Source organism: Coregonus clupeaformis, chromosome 26 (genome assembly GCF_020615455.1).
Source record: "Coregonus clupeaformis isolate EN_2021a chromosome 26, ASM2061545v1, whole genome shotgun sequence".
In the NCBI taxonomy this organism is placed as follows: domain Eukaryota; kingdom Metazoa; phylum Chordata; class Actinopteri; order Salmoniformes; family Salmonidae; genus Coregonus; species Coregonus clupeaformis.
In genome coordinates this window covers 47,808,623-47,834,643 of record NC_059217.1, presented here as the reverse complement: position 1 = coordinate 47,834,643, position 26,021 = coordinate 47,808,623, and the positions used below count along the sequence as shown (strand labels likewise).

At 40.3% G+C, this 26,021-nt stretch overlaps 1 protein-coding gene and 2 long non-coding RNA genes across 8 annotated transcripts; all 3 read left to right on the top strand.

Moving 5' to 3' along the window:
- The first annotated feature begins 5,742 nt into the window (after positions 1-5,742).
- Positions 5,743-7,954, top strand: si:dkey-211g8.8 (uncharacterized protein LOC108004533 homolog). Of its 2 annotated transcripts, none has more exons than XM_045207691.1 (2): positions 5,743-5,752; positions 6,934-7,954. In XM_045207691.1, the coding sequence occupies exons 1-2, from the start codon at positions 5,747-5,749 to the stop codon at positions 7,867-7,869; spliced, it is 942 nt and encodes a 313-aa protein (XP_045063626.1). In that variant the 5' UTR covers positions 5,743-5,746; the 3' UTR covers positions 7,870-7,954. The 2 variants fall into 2 exon arrangements, with proteins under 2 accessions (XP_045063626.1, XP_045063625.1); XM_045207690.1 differs by lacking the exon at positions 5,743-5,752 and adding an exon at positions 6,571-6,656.
- A 187-nt stretch (positions 7,955-8,141) lies between these two features.
- Positions 8,142-10,075, top strand: LOC123481947. Of its 2 annotated transcripts, none has more exons than XR_006657456.1 (5): positions 8,142-8,562; positions 8,934-9,022; positions 9,300-9,420; positions 9,531-9,671; positions 9,913-10,075. It is a non-coding gene; the product is annotated as an uncharacterized LOC123481947 (long non-coding RNA). The 2 variants fall into 2 exon arrangements; XR_006657457.1 differs by having other exon boundaries at positions 8,934-9,046.
- A 701-nt stretch (positions 10,076-10,776) lies between these two features.
- LOC121540778 lies at positions 10,777-14,554 on the top strand. 4 transcript variants are annotated; one of them, XR_006657453.1, is made up of 6 exons: positions 10,777-10,795; positions 11,986-13,023; positions 13,397-13,485; positions 13,763-13,883; positions 13,994-14,151; positions 14,392-14,554. It is a non-coding gene; the product is annotated as an uncharacterized LOC121540778 (long non-coding RNA). The 4 variants fall into 4 exon arrangements; XR_006657455.1 differs by lacking the exon at positions 10,777-10,795 and adding an exon at positions 11,611-11,703 and having other exon boundaries at positions 13,763-13,851; XR_006657452.1 differs by lacking the exon at positions 10,777-10,795 and adding an exon at positions 11,611-11,703.
- The last annotated feature ends 11,467 nt before the right edge of the window (positions 14,555-26,021 follow it).

The following is a 26,021-nucleotide window of genomic DNA, read 5'->3' as shown; positions in this document are numbered from 1 at the left end:
TATGGCCAGGTCGCAGTTGTAAATGAGAACCTGTTCTCAACTGGCTTACCTGGTTAAATAAAGGTGAAATAAATAAAAAAAAATATATATAGTGCACTACTTTAGACCAGAGCCCTATGACACCCTATTCCCTATATAGTGCACTACTTTAGACCAGAACCCTATGACATCCTATTCCCTATATAGTGTACTACTTTTGACCAGAGCCCTATGACACCCTATTCCCTATATAGTGCACTACTTTTGACCAGAGCCCTATGGCATCCTATTCCCTATATAGTGCACTACTTTAGACCAGAGCCCTATGACATCCTATTCCCTATATAGTGCACTACTTTGAGCTTGAACTGGATTGCGTATTCATTCTTCACCTTAAACTGATGAATAGTTAGCCTGGTGCCAGGTCAGTTTGTGCTGTCTTGCCAACTCCTATGGTATTTTGCAAGACAGCACAAACAGATCTGGGACCAGGCTAATCTAAGTAAATATTGTGATGGCTTCCGGTCTACGCAGCTCGTTGACTGTATCATCAGCTAAACGTGTCAGCACCTCTCCCCATTTCTCCTGGTCCTCCTCTCTCTCCTGGAACTTGGCCTGGTGTGCAGAGTAGACCATGCCCAGGGTGAGGCTCTCAAAGCGGGGTGCAGCCAGAGGGAAAGCCCCTCTCTGGTCCTCCAGGGCCTTCACCATCTGCTCCATGGAAGAGAGGATCTTGGGGATGTTGTCGTTGATGCGAGGAGGGAAAGCCCGTCCGTGCCTCATTGATGCCATCTCCAGGTCCAGCAAGATGACGTTGTCTTTGTCGATCTCTACTCTACCCAACAAGAACTGTATGAAGAGGAAATAAACTAATGATCAGTCAAATGTGGGTAGGTAGTAAAATATGTATAAGGAAGAAGTTTAGGAGTGAGCTGATATGGGTGAGTGGGGGAAAAACAAAGAGTTCGAAAGCATGCACATAAAAGTGTAAGCTGGTCCCAGATCTGTTTGTGCTTTCTTGCTGACTTTGATGGTCATTGTCAGCAAGACAGCCCAAACTGATCTGGGACCAAAGCTAATAGAAGTGTAACTCCAACCTCAAACATCAGGTTGACATCACTGAGGGATCGGCCCAAGCCCTGGGAAGGAAGACCGCCATGTACGGCACCAGACACATCTGAGGGAGAAAAATGTTGTTCCTTTTAAATGACTCATTATGAGAAAACAATATTGTTACACTCAGGAACATTTCATACAGATGAAGTCGGAAGTTTACATACACCTTAGCCAAATACATTTAAACTCTGTTTTTCACAATTCCTGACATTTAATCCAAGTAAAAATTCCCTGTTTTAGGTCAGTTAGGATCACGACTTTATTTTAAGAATGTGAAATGTCAGAATAATAGTTGAGAGAATGATTTATTTCAGCTTTTATTTCTTTCATCACATTCCCAGTGGGTCAGAAGTTTACATACACTCAATTAGTATTTGGATCATTTCCTTTAAATTGTTTAACTTGGGTCAAACGATTCGGGTAGCCTTCCACAAGCTTCCCACAATAACTTGGGTGACTTTTGCCACATTCCTCCTGACAAAGCTGGTGTAACTGAGTCAGGTTTGGCGGCAGGTAGCTAAGTGGTTAAGAGCGTTGTGCCAGTAACCGAAAGGTCGCTAGTTCTAATCCCTGAGCCGACTAGGTGAAAAATCTGTCGATGTGTCCTTGAGGAAGGCACTTAACCCTAACTGCTCCTGTAAGTCGCTCTGGATAAGAGCGTCTGCTAAATGACACACAAAAAAAGGTTTGTAGGTCTCCTTGCTCGTACACGCCTTTTCAGTTCTGCCCACACATTTTCTATAGGATTGAGGTCAGGGCTTTGTGATGGCCACACCAATACATTGACTTTGTTGTCCTTAAGCCATTTTGCCACAACTTTGGAAGTATGCTTGGGGTCATTGTCCATTTGGAAGACCCATTTGTGACCAAGCTTTAACTTCCTGACTGATGTCTTGAGATGTTGCTTCAATATATCCACATCATTTTCCTTCCTCATGATGCCATCTATTTTGTGAAGTGAACCAGTCCCTCCTGCAGCAAAGCACCCCCCACAGCATGATGCTGCCACCCCCGTGCTTCACGGTTGGGATGGTGTTCTTTGGCTTGCAAGCATCCGACTTTTTCCTCCAAACATAACGATGGTCATTATGGCCAAACAGTTCTATTTTTGTTTCATCTGACCAGAGGATATTTCTCCAAAAAGTACGATCTTTGTCCCCATGTGCAGTTGCAAACCGTAGTCTGGCTTTTTTATGGCGGTTTTGGAGCAGTGGCTTCTTCCTTGCTGAGCGGCCTTTCAGGTTATGTCGATATAGGACTTGTTTTACTGTGGATATAGATACTTTTGTACCTGTTTCCTCCAGCATCTTCACAAGGTCGTTTGCTGTTGTTCTGGGATTGATTTGTACTTTTCCCACCAAAGTACGTTCATCTCTAGGAGACAGAACGTGTCTCCTTCCTAAGCGGTATGACGGCTGCGTGGTCCCATGGTGTTTATACTTGCGTACTATTGTTTGTACAGATGAACGTGGTACCTTCAGGCGTTTGAAAATTGCTCCCAAGGATGAACCAGACTTGTGGAGGTCTACAATTTTTTTCTGAGGTCTTGGCTGATTTCTTTTGATTTTCCCATGATGTCAAGCAAAGAGGCACTGAGTTTGAAGGTATGCCTTGAAATACATCCACAGGTACACCTCCAATTGACTCAAATGATGTCAATTAGCCTATCAGAAGCTTCTAAAGCCATGACATAATTTTCTGGAATTTTCCAAGCTGTTTAAAGACACAGTCAACTTAGTGTATGTAAACTTCTGACACACTGGAATTGTGATACAGTGAATTATAAGTGAAATAATCTGTCTGTAAACAATTGTTTGAAATATTACTTGTGTCGTGCACAAAGTAGATGTCCTAACCGACTTGCCAAAACTATAGTTTGTTAACAAGAAAATTGTGGAGCGGTTGAAAAACGAGTTTTAATGACTCCAACCTAAGTGTATGTAAACTTCCGACTTCAACTACATTGTTACAATCAGGACCATTGCATATGAACATTTGCATATTGATAAAGATTTTCAAAACTGACCTTCCACTCAGAACCTATCATATAACATACTAATTATGTAAATGTGGATATCCACCCTATTCAAACTACTCAATGCATGGCATTCAAGACACATAGTTAGTGTCTTTAGATATTCTAAGTTATTGTTTTATCTCACCATCTAAGAAGACATAGAGTTCCCAGAGTGACCCAGAGCACGATTCCAAGTTGAGATTTTGTCACCATTTCTCTTTTGTGAACGTATAACTCTGATTGCATGATGGTTTCTCTGCCTCTGTCTTTCCTTAGCTTCTACTTCAACTACTTTTATACACCACTAAAAACCCAGTCCGATAGCCAGTGAGTCAAGGCTAGAAAACAGTCTTCCACCTTGGAAAAAAAGGCATCAGGGCCAGTTGGCTCATAGGTTTTAGGCACTACACTAGTGTTCTTCAATCCTGGTCCTACTGGGTGTGCAGGTTTATATTCCATCCAGAACACACCTGAGTAACTGTTCAACTACGGTTATCACTAAGCCTTTGATTTGTGTTAGTATTTGAACAAAATCCCTGTGGGCCCCCAGGACCAGTTTTTGAGAATTGTTGTGTACAGATTTTCTAAAGTCTTTGTAGTTTATAGCATTACTCTCAAGCACAACTGACCTTAGACGACGTTTGATTGTTGATCGGGACACATGTAGAATATTTGCCATCTGAGGCACACTGAAAGCACAGGACATCAGAAACCTCAGTTGCTCTTGAGTGATGGCATAACAAGGTGCACCTCTAGCTCCTCTCCAAGTCCGAGGATCCCGGTAACCAGAACTGGCTGTAACAATAATACAACACTGTGTTTAGGCTACTTAATGTATTGTGACAACGCCCGCCCACCTCATTCCAAAAACACTTTTAAATGATAGTAACTGTCACAAATTGTGGCCAAGTAATGTTTTTATAATATTGGATTTTAAAGCCAAGACATTAATAGAAATGATGACCAAGAACGAATACAATGGGCAGCCGGAGAACGAAGAGTGAAAAAAATCTACGCCCAACATTACCTGGTTTGATTGCTCAACAGTACGCCCAACCACACCCACTACAATGCTGCTTAACTTGTTGTGCATGCCAGCCAGAGGCTCTGTTTGCAGCCTTTCAAGTTTATGTTAACCTATATTCTGATTATAATAGTATGTTCATCAAAAGATCATGAACATCCTCTGTTGTCTGTCTAGAAATTGTGATGTTAAAGATACTACTTGTGTTTGTCATCATTTGACGGCTTGGGAAAATTAAAAACATGTCACTCCTCTTATCTTTATGTTAGTTTAATGTGAAAACAAAGGTAATCTAATTCTTATTCTGAAGATGAATAACAACATTTAGGCATAACAGTAAATACATTTAAGCAAGGTGTTAGGTTCTGAACAGAGTATGAACTCAAATGGACGCAGAGAATAGCTCAAACCAAGTTTATTCAGCCCACTGGATGGAGCCAAGGGGGGGGGGGACAGATTCTTCTCCACTGACGTCAATGCCAATGTGATAATACACCTCTGTTACACTGAACACATATCTGCAGAGCTAGAGGTCTCTTGATTTGCATTTACAAATAGCAGAATGTTCTGCAGGTGTTATGATTGGGGTGTGTGTGTCAGCTTCCACTGCCAAAAAGGAACACAACTGCTTTACATATTGCATGGGTGTGTCATCCATACTGTTCTTCAGTCTAATCCATCTGAACCCAGTTTTACCTGTTGTAAATATGTTTGGTATCATAACAAGCTGTGTCTAAAGATTCCTTACATGTATTTTAGACTTTAACAGTTGGTATTAAATCAGTATTTCTAATGTTGTTTTGTTTTGTTTGTTCTTCATGTTTTGACCTCCAGACTCCTCCATCTCATCCCACCAACTCTGTAAATCCACCAGGCCCCACAATGCATCCTCCACACCACTGCAGTAACAGCCATATCTTCAGGTCAGGAAGCTTCAGTACTATCTGAATGTGTTGTAAGTCCTGTACAGCACATGGTATTCATCACTATTCAGACAATGTTACAGCTGATAACCTGTAATGACATTACCAACTTAACCAACCCCCTCTGATTCTTCTCATTCAGGAATTACCATCCAGCATCCTGTGGCAACGTCAATGTGAAACCGCATTGACCCGTGATCAATATATATATATATAATGTAATGACAAACAATTACTGTAATAACTCATTAAAATGTAATAACTTCATGTATAATGTAATTTCCCCCCCATTTTAATCAAGTATTCATTATTTCATATTTTATTAAGTATTTGCCCCAATTTCAAATGCGTTTTAAGGCTGAGTACAGTCAAAAACGTGATTATCCTGTGTTTTATATATATTTCCACGCTATGAGGTTGGAATAATACTGTGAAAATGATGATAATGCCCTTTTAGTGTAACAGCTGTTTGAAAAGACCATATGACCTTTCAGCCTGTTTTGGTGGGATGGAGTTTTGGCCTGTCTGGTATAATCACCAGGCCCTAAATTAGTTAATAGACCAATAAGAAAGAGAGTCCCAAGTGAACACCAGATCCCAAATGAGTGCATTTCACAAATGTAATCTGTTCACGTTGAGATCTTATCAAATCTTTTTTAAACTTCATTTGCGGAGGTGGAGCACAAAATGGGGGTAAGATTCTTTAAAAAATAATTTTGTGCATTTTTTATGAAAGTTATTTGACGAGGTAAAGTTTATGTTAACCTATATTCTGATTATAATAGTATGTTCATCAAAAGATAATGAACATCCTCTGTTGCCTGTCTAGAAACGGTGCTGTTAAAGATACTGCTTGTATTTGTCATCATTTGACTGCTTGGGAAGATTAAAAACATGTCACTCCCCTCATCTTTATGTTAGTTTAATGTGAAAACAAATGTATAAAACGACTAATTTTTTTTTTTTTCAAAAGCATATTCTGCAACATTTACTTAAATTATTTCTCAGTGAAATGTGAACATGGATTTTCTTTGATTAATTGAATTTATTGAAAAAGTTTTAAATTCAGGCTGTAAGACAACAACATGTGGAAAAAGTCAAGGGGTGTGAAGGAACTGTATATGAAATGGGCAAACACATGTAGCCTCAGAAATAGCATGCAAATTCAATGCTAATTTCCTGTCACTGTTCCTTAAAATTGGTCAGTCTTTCTGTCTGTCTGTCATGGGTAATCAAACACTATGTTGTTATTCATGTTTTAAGAGAGGGTAGTGATCCTGGAGATTGAAATTGTGTTCTTAAATGATTTTAATGCCTAATCTTTCATGTGAAGTGTGTATCGTGATTTCACAAATAAAATGTGATCTGTCAGGAAACTAAACAGACAGGCAAGCAGGCAAGAAGGAACAGGCATCCACAAATGACACACCCACATCCTCTTTGATCACGTGATTAAACTGATAAATACCCAAACTCCAGTCCCAAGTGCTTCCATTGTATGGGAAATTTATTTAAAAAATATATATATATTTTCACATCGACCTCTTATCGAGTAGTTTGTTTATTTACATTTGTAGAGGTGGAGCACAAAATGGGGGTAAGATTCTTTTAAAACTCATTTTGAGCATTTTTTATGAAAGTTAACTGAAAAGGTAAAGTTTATGTTAACCTATATTCTAATGAAAGTAGTCTGTTTATCAAAAGATCATGAACATCCTCTGTTGTCTGCATTGAAACGGTGCTGTTGAAGATACTGCTTGTATTTGTCATTATATGACTGCATGGGAAGATTGAAAAACATGTCACTTATCTTATCTTTATGTTAGTTTAATGTGAAAACGAAGTTAATCTAATTATGTTATTATTTTTTTTAGGACAATGAAGATCGAAAAGGAGATTTTGACATTAAAGTTTTAAATTGTGACCAAAAATGTATCAACATCTTAATTATGGTCTTAAAATATTTTAGAAATAAAGTTATACAAAACAATAAAGATATATCTACTATTCTACAACACTTTAAAAACAGTTTTCAACAAGAACTAGCATTTCTAGGTCCATTTGATGAAAATACTGTATTTAAAAAAATTACTTTTAAAAACAAACTTAAAAAAAATAAACTTAAAAAAAGCAACTATGTTATTTACATCACCAGTTTATATGATTATATTAACGTAATTTTCTATTTCTGGAATGGTAAGGAAATGTTAACTAAAATAAAAGAACCAATTTATATAATATCCGGGTGTTATATTTCTATAATTGATAATTTAAACTTCTATATTAAAACTGAGCTTAGAATTAATGATCGCGATATTGAGTCTGCTATTGAGGAAGGCACACTTAACGTATCTGATATTGTTCAGACTTGGTCAGACTTGGTCAGATATAGTACCTTAGATAAGAATGTATCGAAGGACCTAGAATTCAGTGTTGCTCTCTGGGACATCATCTTGGGAAATCAAGAACAACTACTTTGTATAACTAACCATAATGACATAACTGCTTTAAATGCGGTTTCATTATCAGAGGTAATCAGAAATCCAATAATGATATTTATAAACCTAATTGCAATAAAAATGGATATCTTACATAGTTGGATCGACTTCCGCAAGTACCTGCCACCTCTAGCTGGGGGAACATGGGAAAATCAACAGGAGTACTGTGAGAAATTTATAAAACGACTGAAAGATTTTTTTAAAAAACATTTTCCGGAAGATTTTCTGAAATCATGGATTTTATTTTATTTGTTTAATTTATTGAAAAAGTTGTTATTCATGGAACGGATTGTGGAGGGTCCAAATAATTAAAAAATATGTACTAATAAAACATCAATACTATATATACATACTATATATTATTATTATTATTATTATTATTATTATTATTATTATTATTATTATTATTATTATTATTATTATTATTATTATTATTATATGGGGCGGCAGGTAGCTTAGTGGTTTAGAGCGTTGTGCCAGTAACCGAAAGGTCGCTGGTTCTAATACCCTAGGTGAAAAATCTGTCGATGTGCCCTTGAGCAAGGCACTTAACCCTAATTGCTCCTGTAAGTCGCTCTGGATAAGAGCGTCTGCTAAATGACTAATTATTTATTTATTTATACTATAGACAGTCTGGTCTCATAGACTAGATGCACTGTGTCACTTTGTAGACAGTCTGGTCTCATTGACTAGATGCACGGTGTCACTTTGTAGACAGAGAACACATCTACATCTTATTGGACTTGGAGGAGGGTTGTGGAGGGTCCAAATAATTTAAAAAATATATACTAATAAAACATAAATACTATATATACATACTATAGACAGTCTGGTCTCATAGACTAGATGCAAGGTGTCACTTTGGTGGGTTGTGGAGGGTCCAAATTAAAAAAATACAAACAAAACATCTAAAAATGTCATACAAAATCTACAAATTCATCTTCATTATCCCCCATGTTGCTCCACCTCTGCTTCTGGGAGGATCCAAGTGGGGCCACAGAGCGGGTAAGTACAGATTCTTTTTCAATGCCAATGTGATATTATACCTCTGTTACACTGAACACATATCTGCAGATCTAGAGGACTCTTGATTTGCATTTACAAATAGCAGAATGTTCTGCAGGTGTTATGACTGGGGTGATGTGTGTGTCAGCTTCCACTGCCAAAAAGGATCACAACTGCTTTACATATTGCATGGGTGTCAACCATACTGTTCTTCAGTCTAATCCATCTGAACCCAGTTTTACCTGTTGTAAATATGTTTGGTATCATAACAAGCTGTGTCTAAAGATTCCTTACATGTATTTTAGACTTTAATAGTTGGTATTAAATTAGTATTTCTAATGTTTTTTTGTTCTTCATGTTTTGACCTCCAGACTCCTCCATCTCATACCGCCAACTCTGTAAATCCACCAGGCCCCACAATGCATCCTCCACACCAATGCAGTAACAGCCATATCTTCAGGTCAGAAAGCTTCAGTACAAAAATGTATGCACGCATGACTGTAAGTCGCTTTGGATAAAAGCGTCTGCCAAGTGGCATATTATTATTATTATTAAATCCATACTTTTCTTCAGTCTAATCCATCTGAACCCAGTTTTACCTGTTGTAAATATGTTTGGTATCATAACAAGCTGTGTCTAAAGATTCCTTACATGTATTTTAGACTTGAACAGTTGGTATTAAATCAGTATTTCTAATGTTGTTTTGTTTTGTTTGTTCTTCATGTTTTGACCTCCAGACTCCTCCATCTCATCCCACCAACTCTATAAATCCACCAGGCCCCACAATGCATCCTCCACACCACTGCAGTAACAGCCATATCTTCAGGTCACAAAGCTTCAGTACTATCTGAATGTGTTGTAAGTCCTGTACAGCACATGGTATTCATCACTATTCAGACAATGTTACAGCTGATAACCTGTAATGACATTACCAACCTAACCAACCCCCTCTGATTCTTCTCATTCAGGAATTACCATCCAGCATCCTGTGGCAACGTCAATGTGAAACCGCATTGGCCCGTGATCACCACCAACCCGGCTCCAGAGCGGTAGCCATGGACACCCACTCTTTGCTCAAGATCAACGAAAGGAGATTTGGAAGGATCCCAGTGAGTAAAATTGACATATTTACATTTTAGTCATTTAGCTCTTATCCAGAGCGACTTACAGTTAGTGAGTGCATACATTTTTTTATTTTTTTATTTTTCATACTGGCCCCCCGTGGGAATCGAACCCACAACCCTGGCGTTGCAAACGCCATGCTCTACCAACTGAGCTACACGGTGCCATATTTCAAACGTTTTTTAAATTGTATTTTATATATATTTTTTCAACAACTTTTGCTCATAGGGATGGCCTCCCGAGAGAGCACACCTGGCAGCAGAGAGCACTTTGATGTGATTGGCTGTTCAGCAGGAAGTTTCATCTGGCTACACAGAAGAGATGATGGATCTGACCGATAATGTTTTTTATGGGATGATGTATGATTCTAAATAAAAAAGTGTGAAATGTACAGAATGACTTGATTGATCAATTAATAATACACAAAACTGTTTTATTTAATACATGGAAGAATTTGTTTAGTCAAGGTACAATACACAAAAACATATATGGAATGACTTGACCAGTAAATGCATGATACTGACTTGGACGTTCAACATGAGACAGTCATTAGTTTTTTATCAGTCCTGCCTGTAGTGACACATTGTCCCCTTGTCAGTGGCACTAGGAGTGAAGGCCCCGACAGGCATACTGCAAATTATAATGCAATGACAAACAATTACTTTAATAACTCATTAAAATGTAATAACTTCATGTAATTTCCCCCCATTTTAATCAAGTGTTCATTATTTCATATTTTATTAAGTATTTTCCCCAATTTCAAATGCGTTTTAAGGCTGAGTACAGTCAAAAACGTGATTATCCTGTGTTTTATATATATTTCCACACTATGAGGTTGGAATAATACTGTGAAAATGATGATAATGCCCTTTTAGTGTAACAGCTGTTTGAAAAGACCATATGACATTTCAGCCTGTTTTGGTGGGATGGAGTTTTGGCCTGTCTGGTATAATCTCCAGGCCCTAAATTAGTTAATAGACCAATAAGAAAGAGAGTCCCAAGTGAACACCAGATCCCAAATGAGTGCATTTCACAAATGTAATCTGTTCACGTTGAGATCTTATCAAATCTTTTTTAAACTTCATTTGCGGAGGTGGAGCACAAAATGGGGGTAAGATTCTTTAAAAAATCATTTTGTGCATTTTTTATGAAAGTTATTTGAAGAGGTAAAGTTTATGTTAACCTATATTCTGATTATAATAGTATGTTCATCAAAAGATCATGAACATCCTCTGTTGCCTGTCTAGAAACGGTGCTGTTAAAGATACTGCTTGTATTTGTCATCATTTGACTGCTTGGGAAGATTAAAAACATGTCACTCCCCTCATCTTTATGTTAGTTTAATGTGAAAACAAATGTATAAAACGACAAAAAAATTTTTTTTTCAAAAGCATATTCTGCAACATTTACTGAAATTATTTCTCAGTGAAATGTGAACATGGATTTTCTTTGATTAATTGAATTTATTGAAAAAGTTTTAAATTCAGGCTGTAAGACAACAACATGTGGAAAAAGTCAAGGGGTGTGAAGGAACTGTATATGAAATGGGCAAACACATGTAGCCTCAGAAATAGCATGCAAATTCAATGCTAATTTCCTGTCACTGTTCCTTAAAATTGGTCAGTCTTTCTGTCTGTCTGTCATGGGTAATCAAACACTATGTTGTTATTCATGTTTGAAGAGAGGGGAGTGATCCTGGAGATTGAAATTGTGTTCTTAAATGATTTTAATGCCTAATCTTTCATGTGAAATGTGTATCGTGATTTCACAAATAAAATGTGATCTGTCAGGAAACTAAACAGACAGGCAAGCAGGCAAGAAGGAACAGGCATCCACACATGACACACCCACATCCTCTTTGATCACGTGATTAAACTGATAAATACCCAAACTCCAGTCCCAAGTGCATTTCCCAAGTGTATGGGAAATTTATTTTTAAAAAAAAATAATATTTTCACATCGACCTCTTATCGAGTAGTTTGTTTATTTACATTTGTAGAGGTGGAGCACAAAATGGGGGTAAGATTCTTTTAAAACTCATTTTGAGCATTTTTTATGAAAGTTAACTGAAAAGGTAAAGTTTATGTTAACCTATATTCAAATTAAAGTAGTCTGTTAATCAAAATATCATGAACATCCTCTGTTGTCTGCCTTGAAACGGTGCTTTTGAAGATACTGCTTGTATTTGTCATCATTTGATGGCTTGGGAAGATTGAAAAACATGTCACTCCTCTTATCTTTATGTTAGTTTAATGTGAAAACAAATTAATCTAATTACGTTTTTTTTTTTTTTTTTTTTAGGATATTGAAGATGAACAAGTAGATTTTGACTTTGAAGTAAATGATGACGGAAAAATTATCAATTTCACAATTATGGACAGGATAAAAAATATAAATAAAGTTATACAAATCAATAAAGATGTATCTACTATTATTAAGCTAAAAGAAATTCAACAAGAACTAGCATTTCTAGGTCCATTTGATGAAAATACTGTATTTAAAAAACTTACTTTTAAAAAAAAACTTACAAAAGAAATTCTTAAAAAAAACAACTATGTTGTTTACATCACCAGTTTCTATGATTATATTAACGTAATTTTCTATTTCTGGAATGGTAAGAAAATGTTAGCTAAAATCAAAGAACCAATTTATATAATATCCGGGTGTTATATTTCTATAATTGATAAATTTAACTTCTATATTAAAACTGAGCTTAGAATTAATGATCGCGATATTGAGTCTGCTATTAAGGAAGGCACACTTAACGTATCTGATATTGTTCAGACTTGGTCAGACTTGGTCAGATATAGTACATTAGATGAGAAGGTATCGAAGGAACTAGAATTCAGTCTTGCTCTCTGGAACAACATCTTGGGAAATCAAGAACAACTACTTTGTATAACTAACCATGATGACATAACTGCTTTAAATGCGGTTTCATTATCAGAGGTATTCAGAAATCCAATTATGATAGTTATAAACCTAATTGCAATAAAAATGTATATCTTACATATTTGGGACGACTTCCACAAGTACCTGCCACCTCTAGCTGGGGGAACATGGGAAAATCAACAGGAGTACTGTCCAAAATTTAGAAAACGAATGATTTCTTTTTTGAAAAAACATTTTCCGGAAGATTTTCCGAAATCATAGATTTTATTTGATTAGTTTAATTTATTGAAAAAGTTTTTATTCATGGAAGGGATTGTGGAGGGTCCAAAAAAAATAAAAAAATAAAACATCTAAAAATGTCATACAAAATCTACAAATTCATCTTCATTATCCCCCATGTTGCTCCACCTCTGCTTCTGGGAGGAGCCAAGTGGGGCCACAGAGCGGGTAAGTACAGATTCTTCTTCAATGCCAATGTGATTCTATACCTCTGTTACACGGAACACATATCTGCAGATCTAGAGGACTCTTGATTTGCATTTACAAATAGCAGAATGTTCTGCAGGTGTTATGATTGGGGTGATGTGTGTGTCAGCTTCCACTGCCAAAAAGGATCACAACTGCTTTACATATTGCATGGGTGTGTCAACCACACTGTTCTTCAGTCTAATCCATCTGAACCCAGTTTTACCTGTTGTAAATATGTTTGGTATCATAACAAGCTGTGTCTAAAGATTCCTTACATGTATTTTAGACTTTAATAGTTGGTATTTAATCAGTATTTCTAATGTTTTTTTGTTGTTCATGTTTTGACCTCCAGACTCCTCCATCTCATACCGCCAACTCTGTAAATCCACCAGGCCCCACAATGCATCCTCCACACCAATGCAGTAACAGCCATATCTTCAGGTCAGAAAGCTTCAGTACAAAAATGTATGCACGCATGACTGTAAGTCGCTTTGGATAAAAGCGTCTGCCAAGTGGCATATTATTATTATTATTAAATCCATACTTTTCTTCAGTCTAATCCATCTGAACCCAGTTTTACCTGTTGTAAATATTGTTGGTATCATAACAAGCTGTGTCTAAAGATTCCTTACATGTATTTTAGACTTTAACAGTTGGTATTAAATCAGTATTTCTAATGTTGTTTTATTTTGTTTGTTCTTCATGTTTTGACCTCCAGACTCCTCCATCTCATCCCACCAACTCTGTAAATCCACCAGGCCCCACAATGCATCCTCCACACCACTGCAGTAACAGCCATATCTTCAGGTCACAAAGCTTCAGTACTATCTGAATGTGTTGTAAGTCCTATACAGCACATGGTATTCATCACTATTCAGACAATGTTACAGCTGATAACCTGTAATGACATTACCAACCTAACCAACCCCCTCTGATTCTTCTCATTCAGGAATTACCATCCAGCATCCTGTGGCAACGTCAATGTGAAACCGCATTGGCCCGTGATCACCACCAACCCGTGATCACCACCAACCCGGCTCCAGAGCGGTAGCCATGGACACCCACTCTTTGCTCAAGATCAACGAAAGGAGATTTGGAAGGATCCCAGTGAGTAAAATTGACATATTTATATTTTAGTCATTTAGCTCTTATCCTTACAGTTAGTGAGTGCATACATTTTTTATTATTATTATATATATTTTTTCATACTGGCCCCCCGTGGGAATCGAACCCACAACCCTGGCGTTGCAAACGCCATGCTCTACCAACTGAGCTACACGGTGCCATATTTCAAACGTTTTTTAAATTGTATTTCATATATATTTTTTCAACAACTTTTGCTCATAGGGATGGCCTCCCGAGAGAGCACACCTGGCAGCAGAGAGCACTTTGATGTGATTGGCTGTTCAGCAGGAAGTTTCATCTGGCTACACAGAAGAGATGATGGATCTGACCGATAATGTTTTTTATGGGATGATGTATGATTCTAAATAAAAAAGTGTGAAATGTACAGAATGACTTGATTGATCAATTAATAATACACAAAACTGTTTTTTTAATACAGGGAATAATTTGATTAGTCAAGGTACAATACACAAAAACATATATGGAATAACTAGACTAGTCAAAGTATATGGAATAACTTGACCAGTAAATGCATGAACTGACTTGGACGTTCAACATGAGACAGTCATTAGTTTTTTATCAGTCCTGCCTGTAGTGACACATTGGCCCCTTGTCAGTGGCACTAGGAGTGAAGGTCCCGACAGGCACACTGCAAATTATAATGCAATGACAAACAATTACTGTAATAACTCATTAAAATGTAATAACTTCATGTATAATGTAATTTCCCCCCATTTTAATCAAGTATTCAATATTTCATATTTTATTAAGTATTTGCCCCAATTTCAAATGCGTTTTAAGGCTGAGTACAGTCAAAAACGTGATTATCCTGTGTTTTATATATATTTCCACACTCTGAGGTTGGAATAATACTGTGAAAATGATGATAATGCCCTTTTAGTGTAACAGCTGTTTGAAAAGACCATATTACATTTCAGCCTGTTTTGGTGGGATGGAGTTTTGGCCTGCAAAATTAGTTAATGAACCAATAAGAAAGAGAGTCCCAAGTGAACACCAGATCCCAAATGAGTGCATTTCACAAACGTAATCTGTTCACGTTGACATCTGTGTCGAATAGCGTAACATTCGTCATGGGAACCACTCCATATGATTGGTCATCGCCCAGCGTTCGCCGCTGGTGCTTTTCATAAAGTTGGGAAATGCGGAACTTTTTCACCGCCTCACATGCCACGTTCGTGCCCCCCAATGGGGCGGTACTACGCGGAGAAACACCGCTTCCCATTCATTTTCAACGGAAGGAAAGTGGTGAGAAGCAGAGCCGGGTGTTTGAGTAGGCTAAATTAGCTAGCTGCATTAGCTAGCTAAGTAAGTGAATTAGCTAACTGTTTAACTATAGTCTTTCTCTCTCTTTGAGTCAACTACTCACCACATTTTATGCACTGCAGTGCTAGCTAGCTGTAGCTTATGCTTTCAGTACATTATTCATTCTCTGATACTTTGATTGGGTGGACAACATGTCAGTTCATGCTGCAATAGCTCTGATAGCTTGGAGGACGTCCTCCGGAAGTCATCATAATTACTGTGTAAGTCTATGGAAGGGGGTGAGAACCATGAGCCTCCTAGGTTTTGTATTGAAGTCAATGTACCCAGAGGAGGACAGAAGCTAGCTGTCCTCCGGCTACACCTTGGTGCTACCCTACAGAGTGCTGTTGAGGCTACTGTAGACCTTCACTGAAAAACAGTGTTTTAATCAGTTATTTGGTGACGTGAATATATTTAGTATAGTTTTATCTAAAAAGGATAACTTTTCAAACTGTAATGTTTCCTCTGAGGAGCCTCCACTGCATTCTATCACATACTAATGACGTAAATCTGGATAGCCAAACTAATCCAAGTTGAGATTTTGTCACCATTTCTCTTTTGTGAACGTATAACTCTGATTGCATGATGGTTTCTCTGCCTCTGTCTTTCCTTAGCTTCTACTTCAACTACTTTTATACACCACTAAAAACCCAGTCCGATAGCCAGTGAGTCAAGGCTAGAAAACCATACATTCTTCCACCTGGGCCGCCCATATGTTGATTTTGTCCTCCACATCAGACGTGATCCGGACATGCAGGCTGCAATATGAAAACGAACTCTGAACCAACTATATTCATTTGGGGACAGGTCGAAACACATGAAACATTCATGGGCATTTAGCTAGCTAGCTTGCTGTTGCTAGCTAATTTATCCTGGGATATAAACATTGGGTTGTTATTTTACCTGAAATGCACAAGAATTTTGACCCATTTTGAGTCACACAAAATCTTGTGTTCTGTACTCCGACAACTACTCCACAGATAAAAGGGACATTTAGTTAGTTTCTAGCAATCTCTCGTTCTTCCTCCTCTTCTTCTTCCTCTTCTTCTTCTTCTGTGGGTTTGATGGCGGACTACATCCAAAAGTTGTATTGCCGCCACCCACTGGACGGTTTGAAACCAAAAATACAATTAAAATAAACAAATCCATACTTAATAGTGATTCTAACAATCCACCCTAATAAAAATAGTATGTTGCCAAAACAAACAAAACTCCCACTTCTTCCTTCTTTTAGTTCTCCATATCTCCCTTTCCAGGCTCTATGACCTTTCGCTAATATTCCATGTAACTCCTTTGCTGTGAAATCTTTCAGCCCCAGGAACCGCCCCGCCACACTCACAATGATTTCAATCTTCCTAGATCTTTCCTCCACCTTGGCAGTGCAATTTATCACCACTGCGAAAAAGGCCACAAAGTCCACCTTTTTGTAACCTTTAAAATGTCAGGATCCTCTTGGTGTAAGACAACCCCTGCAGCCTGGAGTGAAGGCCTATCCACTACCATGGACTCGTCTGGTGCAACATTCAACCCTTTTAACAGCTTCTGCATATGAAATGCTCTGTACGACCCTGACTTTGGCCACCTCATTCTCTTTTACCGTTGTGGGGCATTCAGAAGACGTGGCTTCATGATTCCCACCGCAATTACAACATGTCATAGTAAGCTCTCCTTCTTCTGTGGACTTTATGTGGCGGTTGGCAACCAACTTTTCAGGTGCATTACCAAAAACCAGCTGGACTGGAGTGTGGACCTCAGTTCATCTTTCAATCACCCACGTGTGTATGTCTCCCGAGTGGCGCAGTGGTCTAAGGCTCTGCATCGCAGTGCTAGCTGTGCCACTAGAGATCCTGGTTCGAATCCAGGCTCTGTCGTAGCCGGCTGCGACCGGGGGACCCATGGGGCGGCGCACAATTGGCCCAGCGTTGTCCAGGGTAGGGGAGGGAATGGCCGGCAGGGATGTAGCTCAGTTGATGGTCCTCTGTAGCTCAGCTGGTAGAGCACGGCGCTTGTAACGCCAAGGTAGTGGGTTCGATCCCCGGGACCACTCATACACAAAAATGTATGCACGCACGACTGTAAGTCGCTTTGGATAAAAGCGTCTGCTAAATGGCAAATTAAATTATTAATGGTGTTTGCAACGCCAGGGTTGTGGGTTCGATTCCCACAGGGGGTATGAAAAAAATTATGTATGCACTAACTGTAAGTCGCTCTGGATAAGAGCGTCCGCTAAATGACTAAAATGTAATGTAAATGTGTATATATGCTCCTAAAAACCAATGAGGAGGCGGGAGAGGCGGGACTTGCAGCGCGTCAAAAACGTAACCAAGTTCTATTTTAGAACCTCGCGATGCAAGACGCGCGCGAGCAGTTTAGATGAAAACACCAAAAACATGAATATGTAAATGTCTATAGCAACGCTGACGGTGTTTTGACTACAGCTGGTGTTCACTTTGTGACTGTGGTAACTAATGGAAACAGCTGAGGAGCTGGGCAGAGAAAACAGTTTGTTTTACTTCCGTTGAATAATAGTTCACAGTCTTCCCGTATGATAAAATAGTTGAGAAAAGGTAGCAGGCGGATGAAGTGTATCAGCTAATCAATAATGGGTTTATCCACAATCTGATACTGAGTAAATTGCGGTGCGGCGCTAGGATTGCTAGGTAGTCAGTGTTGATATGTTCGCGGTTTTCTTGCAAAATTGGGCTACTTTGAAAGCGATGTCGCGGGTGAAAATATATTGTATGCGGGTTTTTGGCCTATTTCTAATGGCCTATTTGGCCTATTTCTAAAATACCATGGCGGCATTTCTCTTTAAAAAAAATATAGATTCACTGTGACCTGCTGCTGACTGTCAGGCAGTGAGACAGGCTGTTGCTCAGTGAGTGAGTAGTGGGGAGGGCCGGTGGGGGGTCTGTGTGTGTATGTCTGGGGGGTGATAAGGGCCATAATTAAGCCTAGTCAACCCTACCACCGTGTGGCTGTCGCCCGACTGACGTCTGACTGACATGACATGATACCAACGCCTTACTAACGTCTGCGTGACGCCTGCGTGTGGATGAACCTAGGCAACAGTACCACCGTGTGGCTAACCTATGCGTGACGCCTGCTTGTTAATGAAAGTCATAAGGTGCAGAGTTTATATTTATAATAATAATATATAATATGCCATTTAGCAGACGCTTTTATCCAAAGCGACTTACAGTCATGCGTGCATACATTTTTGTGTATGGGTGGTCCCGGGGATCGAACCCACTACCTTGGCGTTACAAGCGCCGTGTTCTACCAGCTGTGCTACAGAGGACCATATTAATGAAATCTCAACCATAAATGTTAGAAATGTACCGTTTTCCCCGTGCAAGCCGACATTAGGAAGTAGCCACCTTGAGCTATAGTGTAGCCTACAGCTTGTGTATTTCCTGTTATGGCTAATGGCCTAGAAAAGATTATGTCCAATGTATAGGGAATATGTCTTTCCCTCAACACCTCATGGGACGGTATATCATCTTATCTCGCTGTATACAGATCTAAATGTTGTTAGCCAATCACAGACTATGTTTGTTTTTTCCAGTTCCAAGTAGCCTACATCTGACAACCAATAAGAGTTGTGTCCGTGGCTTTCAGTCGAATAGAGTTCATAGGCTTTCCCAGAGGGTCCGTGCTATTCGGAATCCTTGGGATGTCCCTACCTCAATCAAGTATAAATGTAAAAGGGTTAAGTTTAGTGTTAGTTATAGTTTAGGGTTCAGGGTAAGGACGTCCCAAGGTGACCGTTCATAGAGTGAGAGACGGGCAAGGTATTTGAGAGCTCGGCGTGACACAGACATCTTTTTTTTTTTAAATAGGCTATAGTGCAAATTAATTACAATTAGTATTAACACTGGAATGCTAGATGTGCAAGAGATTATGTGCAAATAGAGATACTGGGGTGCAAAAGAGCAAAATAAATAACAATATAGGGATGAGGTAGTTGGGTGGGCTAATTTCAGATGGGCTGTGTACAGGTGCAGTGATCGGTAAGGTGCTCTGACAACTGATGCTTAAAGTTAGTGAGGGAGATAAGAGTCTCCAGCTTCAGAGATTTTTGCAATTCGTTCCAGTCATTGGCAGCAGAGAACTGGAAGGAATGGCGGCCAAAGGAGGTGTTGGCTTTGGGAATGACCAGTGAGATATACCTGCTGGAGCGCAGACTACGGGTGGGTGCTGCTATGGTGACCAATGAGCTAAGATAAGGCGGGGATTTGCCTAGCAGTGATTTATAGATGGCCTGGAGCCAGTGGGTTTGAGGACGAACATGTAGTGAGGACCAGCCAACAAGAGCGTACAGGTCACAGTGGTGGGTAGTGTATGGGGCTTTGGAGACAAAACGGATGGCACTGTGATAGACTACATCCAATTTGCTGAGTAGAGTGTTGGAGGCTATTTTGTAAATGACATCGCCGAAGTCAAGGATCGGTAGGATAGTCAGTTTTACGAGGGCATGTTTGGCAGCATGAGTGAAGGAGGCTTTGTTGCGAAATAGGAAGCCGATTCTAGATTTAACTTTGGATTGGAGATTCTTAATGTGAGTCTGGAAGGAGAGTTTACAGTCTAACTAGACACCTAGGTATTTGTAGTTGTCCACATACTCTAGGTCAGACCCGTCGAGAGTGGTGATTCTAGTCGGGTGGGCGGGTGCCAGCAGCGTTCGATTGAAGAGCATGCATTTAGTTTTACTAGTGTTTAAGAGCAGTTGGAGGCTACTTAAGGAGTGTTGTATGGCATTGAAGCTCGTTTGGAGGTTTGTTAACACAGTGTCCAATGAAGGGCCAGATGTATACAAAATGGTGTCGTCTGCGTAGAGGTGGATCTGAGAGTCACCAGCAGCAAGAGCGACATCATTGATATACACGGAGAAAAGTGTCGGCCCAAGAATTGAACCCTGTGGCACCCCCATAGAGACTGCCATAGGTCCAGACAACAGGCCCTCCGATTTGACACACTGAACTCTATCTGAGAAGTAGTTGGTGAACCAGGCGAGGCAGTCATTTGAGAAACCAAGGCTATTTAGTCTGCCAATAAGAATGCGGTGGTTGACAGAGTCGAAAGCCTTGGCCAGGTCGATGAAGACGGCTGCACAGTACTGTCTATTATCAATCGCGGTTATAATATCGTTTAGGACCTTGAGCGTGGCTGAAGTGCACCCATGACCAGCTCGGAAACCAGACTGCATAGCGGAGAAGGTACGGTGGTATTCAAAATGGTCGGTGATCTGTTTGTTAACTTGGCTTTCAAATACTTTCGAAAGGCAGGGCAGGATGGATATAGGTCTGTAGCAGTTTGGATCTAGAGTGTCACCCCCTTTGAAGAGGGGGATGACCGCGGCAGCTTTCCAATCTCTGGGGATCTCAGACGTTACGAAAGAGAGGTTGAACAGACTAGTAATAGGGGTTGCGACAATTTCGGCGGCTAGTTTTAGAAAGAAAGGGTCCAGATTGTCTAGTCCAGCTGATTTGTAGGGGTCCAGATTTTGCAGCTCTTTCAGAACACCAGCTGTCTGAATTTGTGTGAAGGAGAAGCGGGGGGGCATGGGCAAGTTGCAGCGGAGGGTGCCGAGTTGGTGGCCGGGGTAGTGGTAGCCAGGTGGAAAGCATGGCCAGCCGTAGCAAAATGCTTGTTGAAATTCTCGATTATTGTAGATTTATCGGTGGTGATAGTGTTTCCTAGCCTCAGTGCAGTGGGCAGCTGGGAGGAAGTGCTCTTATTCTCCATGGACTTTACAGTGTCCCAAAACTTTTTGGAGTTAGTGCTACAGGATGCAAATTTCTGTTTGAAAAAGTTAGCCTTTGCTTTCCTGACTGCTTGTGTATATTGGTTCCTAACTTCCCTGAAAAGTTGCATATCGCGGGGGCTATTTGATGCTAATGCAGAACGCCACAGGATGTTTTTGTGCTGGTCAAGGGCAGTCAAGTCTGAGGAGAACCAGGGGCTATATCTGTTCTTAGTTCTGTATTTTTTGAATGTGGCATGTTTATTTAAGATTGAGAGGAAATTACTTTTAAGGAACAACCAGGCATCCTCTATTGACGGAATGAGATCTATATCCATCCAGGATACCTGGGCCAGGTCAATTAGGAAGGCCTGCTCGCTAAAGTGTTTTAGGGAGCGTTTGACAGTGATGAGGGGTGGTCGTTTGACCGCGGACCCGTTACGGACGCAGGCAATAAGGCAGTGATCGCTGAGATCCTGGTTGAAGACAGCTGAGGTGTATTTAGAGGGTATGTTAGTCAGGATGATATCTAAGAGGGTACCCATGTTTACGGATTTAGGGTTGTACCTGGTAGGTTCGTTGATAATTTGCGTGAGATTGAGGGCATCTAGTTTGGATTGTAGGGATGGCCGGGGTATTAAGCATATCCCAATTTAGGTCACCAAGCAGTACGAAGTCTGAGGATAAATGGGGGGCAATCAATTCACATATGGTGTCCAGGGCACAGCTGGGGGCTGAGGGGGGTCTGTAGCAAGCGGCAACAGTGAGAGACTTATTTCTGGAAAGGTGGATTTTTAGAAGTAGAAGCTCAAACTGTTTGGGCACAGACCTGGATAGTATGATAGAGCTCTGCAGCCTATCTCTACAGTAGATTGCAACTCCACCCCCTTTGGCAGTTCTATCTAGACGGAAAATGTTATAGTTGGGGATGGAAATTTCTGAATTTTTGGTGGCCTTCCTAAGCCAGGATTCAGACACTGCTAGAACATCAGGGTTGGCGGAGTGTGCTAACGCAGTGAATAACTCAAACTTAGGAAGTAGACTTCTGATATTTACGTGCAAGAAACCAAGACTTTTGCGATTACAGAAGTCATCAAATGATAGCGCCTGGGGAGTAGGAGTGATACTGAGGGCTGCAGGGCCTGGGTTAGCCTCTACATCACCAGAGGAACAGAGGAGGACTAGAATAAGGATACGGCTAAAGGCTTTAAGAACTGGTCTTCTAGTGCGTTGGGTACATAGAATAAAGGGGGCAGATTTCCGGGCGTTGTAGAAAAGATTCAGGGCATTATGTACAGACAAGGATATTGAAGGATATGAGTACAGTGGAGGTAAACCTAAGCGTTGGGTAACAATGAAAGAGATAGCATCACTGGAGGCACCAATTGAGTCGGTCTCCGCGTGTATGGGGGGTGGGACAAAGGAGCTATCTAAGGCAGGTTTAGCTGGGCTGGGGGATCTACAGTGAAATAGTACAATTAGAAATAACCGAAACAACAATAAGGTAACCATATTGAGATGGGAGAGAGGCATAAAGCAATCACAGGTGTAATTTGAGAGAGCTAAGACAACAGCTGGTAATGACGACACAGTTTGGGCTGAGGCTAAACATAAACAGGATGCAGTACCGTAAAAAGGAACAGTCCAGCAGACTTCAAGGCATACCTTCAAACTCAGTGCTTCTTTGCTTGACATCATGGGAAAATCAAAAGAAATCAGCCAAGACCTCAGAAAAAGAATTGTAGACCTCCACAAGTCTGGTTCATCCTTGGGAGCAATTTCCAAACGCCTGAAGGTACCACGTTCATCGGTACAAACAATGGTACGCAAGTATAAACACCATGGGACCATGCAGCCGTCATCTCTCCTAGAGATTAACGTACTTTGGTGCGAAAAGTGCAAATCAATCCCAGAACAACAGCAAAGGACCTTGTGAAGATGCTGGAGGAAACAGGTACAAAAGTATCTATATCCACAGTAAAACGAGTCCTATATCGACATAACCTGAAAGGCCGCTCAGCAAGGAAGAAGCCACTGCTCCAAAACCGCCATTAAAAAAGCCAGACTACGGTTTGCAACTGCACATGGGGACAAGATCGTACTTTTTGGAGAAATGTCCTCTGGTCTGATGAAACAAAAATAAAACTGTTTGGCCATAATGACCATCGTTATGTTTGGAGGAAAAAGGGGCTTGCTTGCAAGCTGAAGAACACCATCCCAACCGTGAAGCACAGGGGTGGTAGCATCATGCTGTGGGGGTGCTTTGCTGCAGGAGGGACTGGTGCACTTCACAAAATAGATGGTATCATGAGGAAGGAAAATTATGTGGATATATTGAAGCAACATCTCAAGACATCAGTCAGGAAGTTAAAGCTTGGTCGCAAATGGGTCTTCCAAATGGACAATGATCCCAAGCATACTTCCAAAGTTGTGGCAAAATGGCTTAAGGACAACGAAGTCAAGGTATTGGAGTGGCCATCACAAAGTCCTGACCTCAATCCTATAGAAAATGTGTGGGCAGAACTGAAAAAGCTTGTGCGAGCAAGGAGGCCTACAAACCTGATTCAGTTACACCAGCTCTGTCAGGAGGAATGGGCCAAAATTCACCCAACTTATTGTGGGAAGCTTGTGGAAGGCTACCCGAAACGTTTGACCCAAGTTAAACAATTTAAAGGCAATGCTACCAAATACTAATTGAGTGTATGTAAACTTCTGACCCACTGGGAATGTGATGAAAGAAATAAAAGCTGAAATAAATCATTCTCTCTACTATTATTCTGACATTTCACATTCTTAAAATAAAGTGGTGATCCTAACTGACCCAAGACAGGGAATTTTTACTTGGATTAAATGTCAGGAATTGTGAAAAACTGAGTTGAAATGTATTTGGCTAAGATATATGTAAACTTCCGACTTCAACTGTACATATTTGACATTGTAATACACCACCCCTACATGCTATGAGTTTCTTTTTCCACTGTCACTAGGCCAACACATTCATACTCAAAATGAATTTGAATGGGGGATGCATAATGAATTAACCAATTAATTAACATTCGTAACTACTTTTCACCGAAGAAGAAGGGAACGAGTTCTCAGGAAGCATCTCATCCGTTTTTATGCAGATGATAGTCTTGTACTCAGCTGGACCCTCCCGGATTTTGTGTTAAACGCTCTACAACAAAGCTTTCTTCGTATCCAACAAGCTTTCTCTGCCTCTAACCTCGTTCTGAACACCTCCAAAACAAAGGTCATGTGGTTTGGTAAGAAGAATGCCCCTCTCCCCACCGGTGTGATTACTACCTCTGAGGGTTTAGAGCTTGAGGTAGTCACCTCATACAAGTACTTGGGAGTACGGCTAGACGGTACCCTGTTCTTCTCTCAGCACATATCCAAGCTGCAGGCTAAGGTTAAATCTAGACTTGGTTTCCTCTATTGTAATCGTTCCTCTTTCACCCCAGCTGCCAAACTAACCCTGATTCAGATGACCATCCTACCCATGCTAGATTACGGAGACGTAATTTATAGATCGGCAGGTAAGGGTGCTCTCGAGCGGCTAGATGTTCTTTACCATTCGGCCATCAGATTTGCCACCGATGCTCCTTATAGGACACATCACTGCACTCTATACTCCTCTGTAAACTGGTCATCTCTGTATACCCGTCGCAAGACCCACTGGTTGATGCTTATTTATAAAACCCTCTTAGGCCTCACTCCCCCCTATCTGAGATACCTACTGCAGCCCTCATCCTCCACATACGACACCCGTTCTGCCAGTCACATTCTGTTAAAGGTCCCCAAAGCACACACATCCCTGGGTCGCTCCTCTTTTCAGTTCGCTGCAGCTAGCGACTGGAACAAGCTGCAAAAAACACTCAAACTGGACAGTTTTATCTCCATCTCTTCATTCAAAGACTCCATCATGGACACTCTTACTGACAGTTGTGGCTGCTTCGCGTGATGTATTGTTGTCTCTACCTTCTTGCCCTTTGTGCTGTTGTCTGTGCCCAATAATGTTTGTACCATGTCTTGTGTTGCTACCATGTTGTGTTGCTACCATGTTGTTGTCATGTGGTGTTGCTATGATACCATGCTGTGTTGTCATGTGTTGCTGCCATGCTATGTTGTTGTCTTAGGTCTCTCGTTATGTAGTGTTGTGGTGTCTCTCTTGTCGTAATGTATGTTTTGTCCTATATACAGTGGGGAGAACAAGTATTTGATACACTGCCGATTTTGCAGGTTTTCCTACATACAAAGCATGTAGAGGTCTGTAATTTTTATCATAGGTGCACTTCAACTGTGAGAGACGGTATCTAAAACAAAAATCCAGAAAATCACATTGTATGATTTTTAAGTAATTAATTTGCATTTTATTGCATGACATAAGTATTTGATACATCAGAAAAGCAGAACTTAATATTTGGTACAGAAACCTTTGTTTGCAATTACAGAGATCATACGTTTCCTGTAGGTCTTGACCAGGTTTGCACACACTGCAGCAGGGATTTTGGCCCACTCCTCCATACAGACCTTCTCCAGATCCTTCAGGTTTCGGGGCTGTTGCTGGGCAATTACGGACTTTCAGCTCCCTCCAAAGATTTTCTATTGGGTTCAGGTCTGGAGACTGGCTAGGCCACTCCAGGACCTTGAGATACTTCTTACGGAGCCACTCCTTAGTTGCCCTGGCTGTGTGTTTCGGGTCGTTGTCATGCTGGAAGACCCAGGCAGGACCCATCTTCAATGCTCTTACTGAGGGAAGGAGGTTGTTGGCCAAGATCTCGCG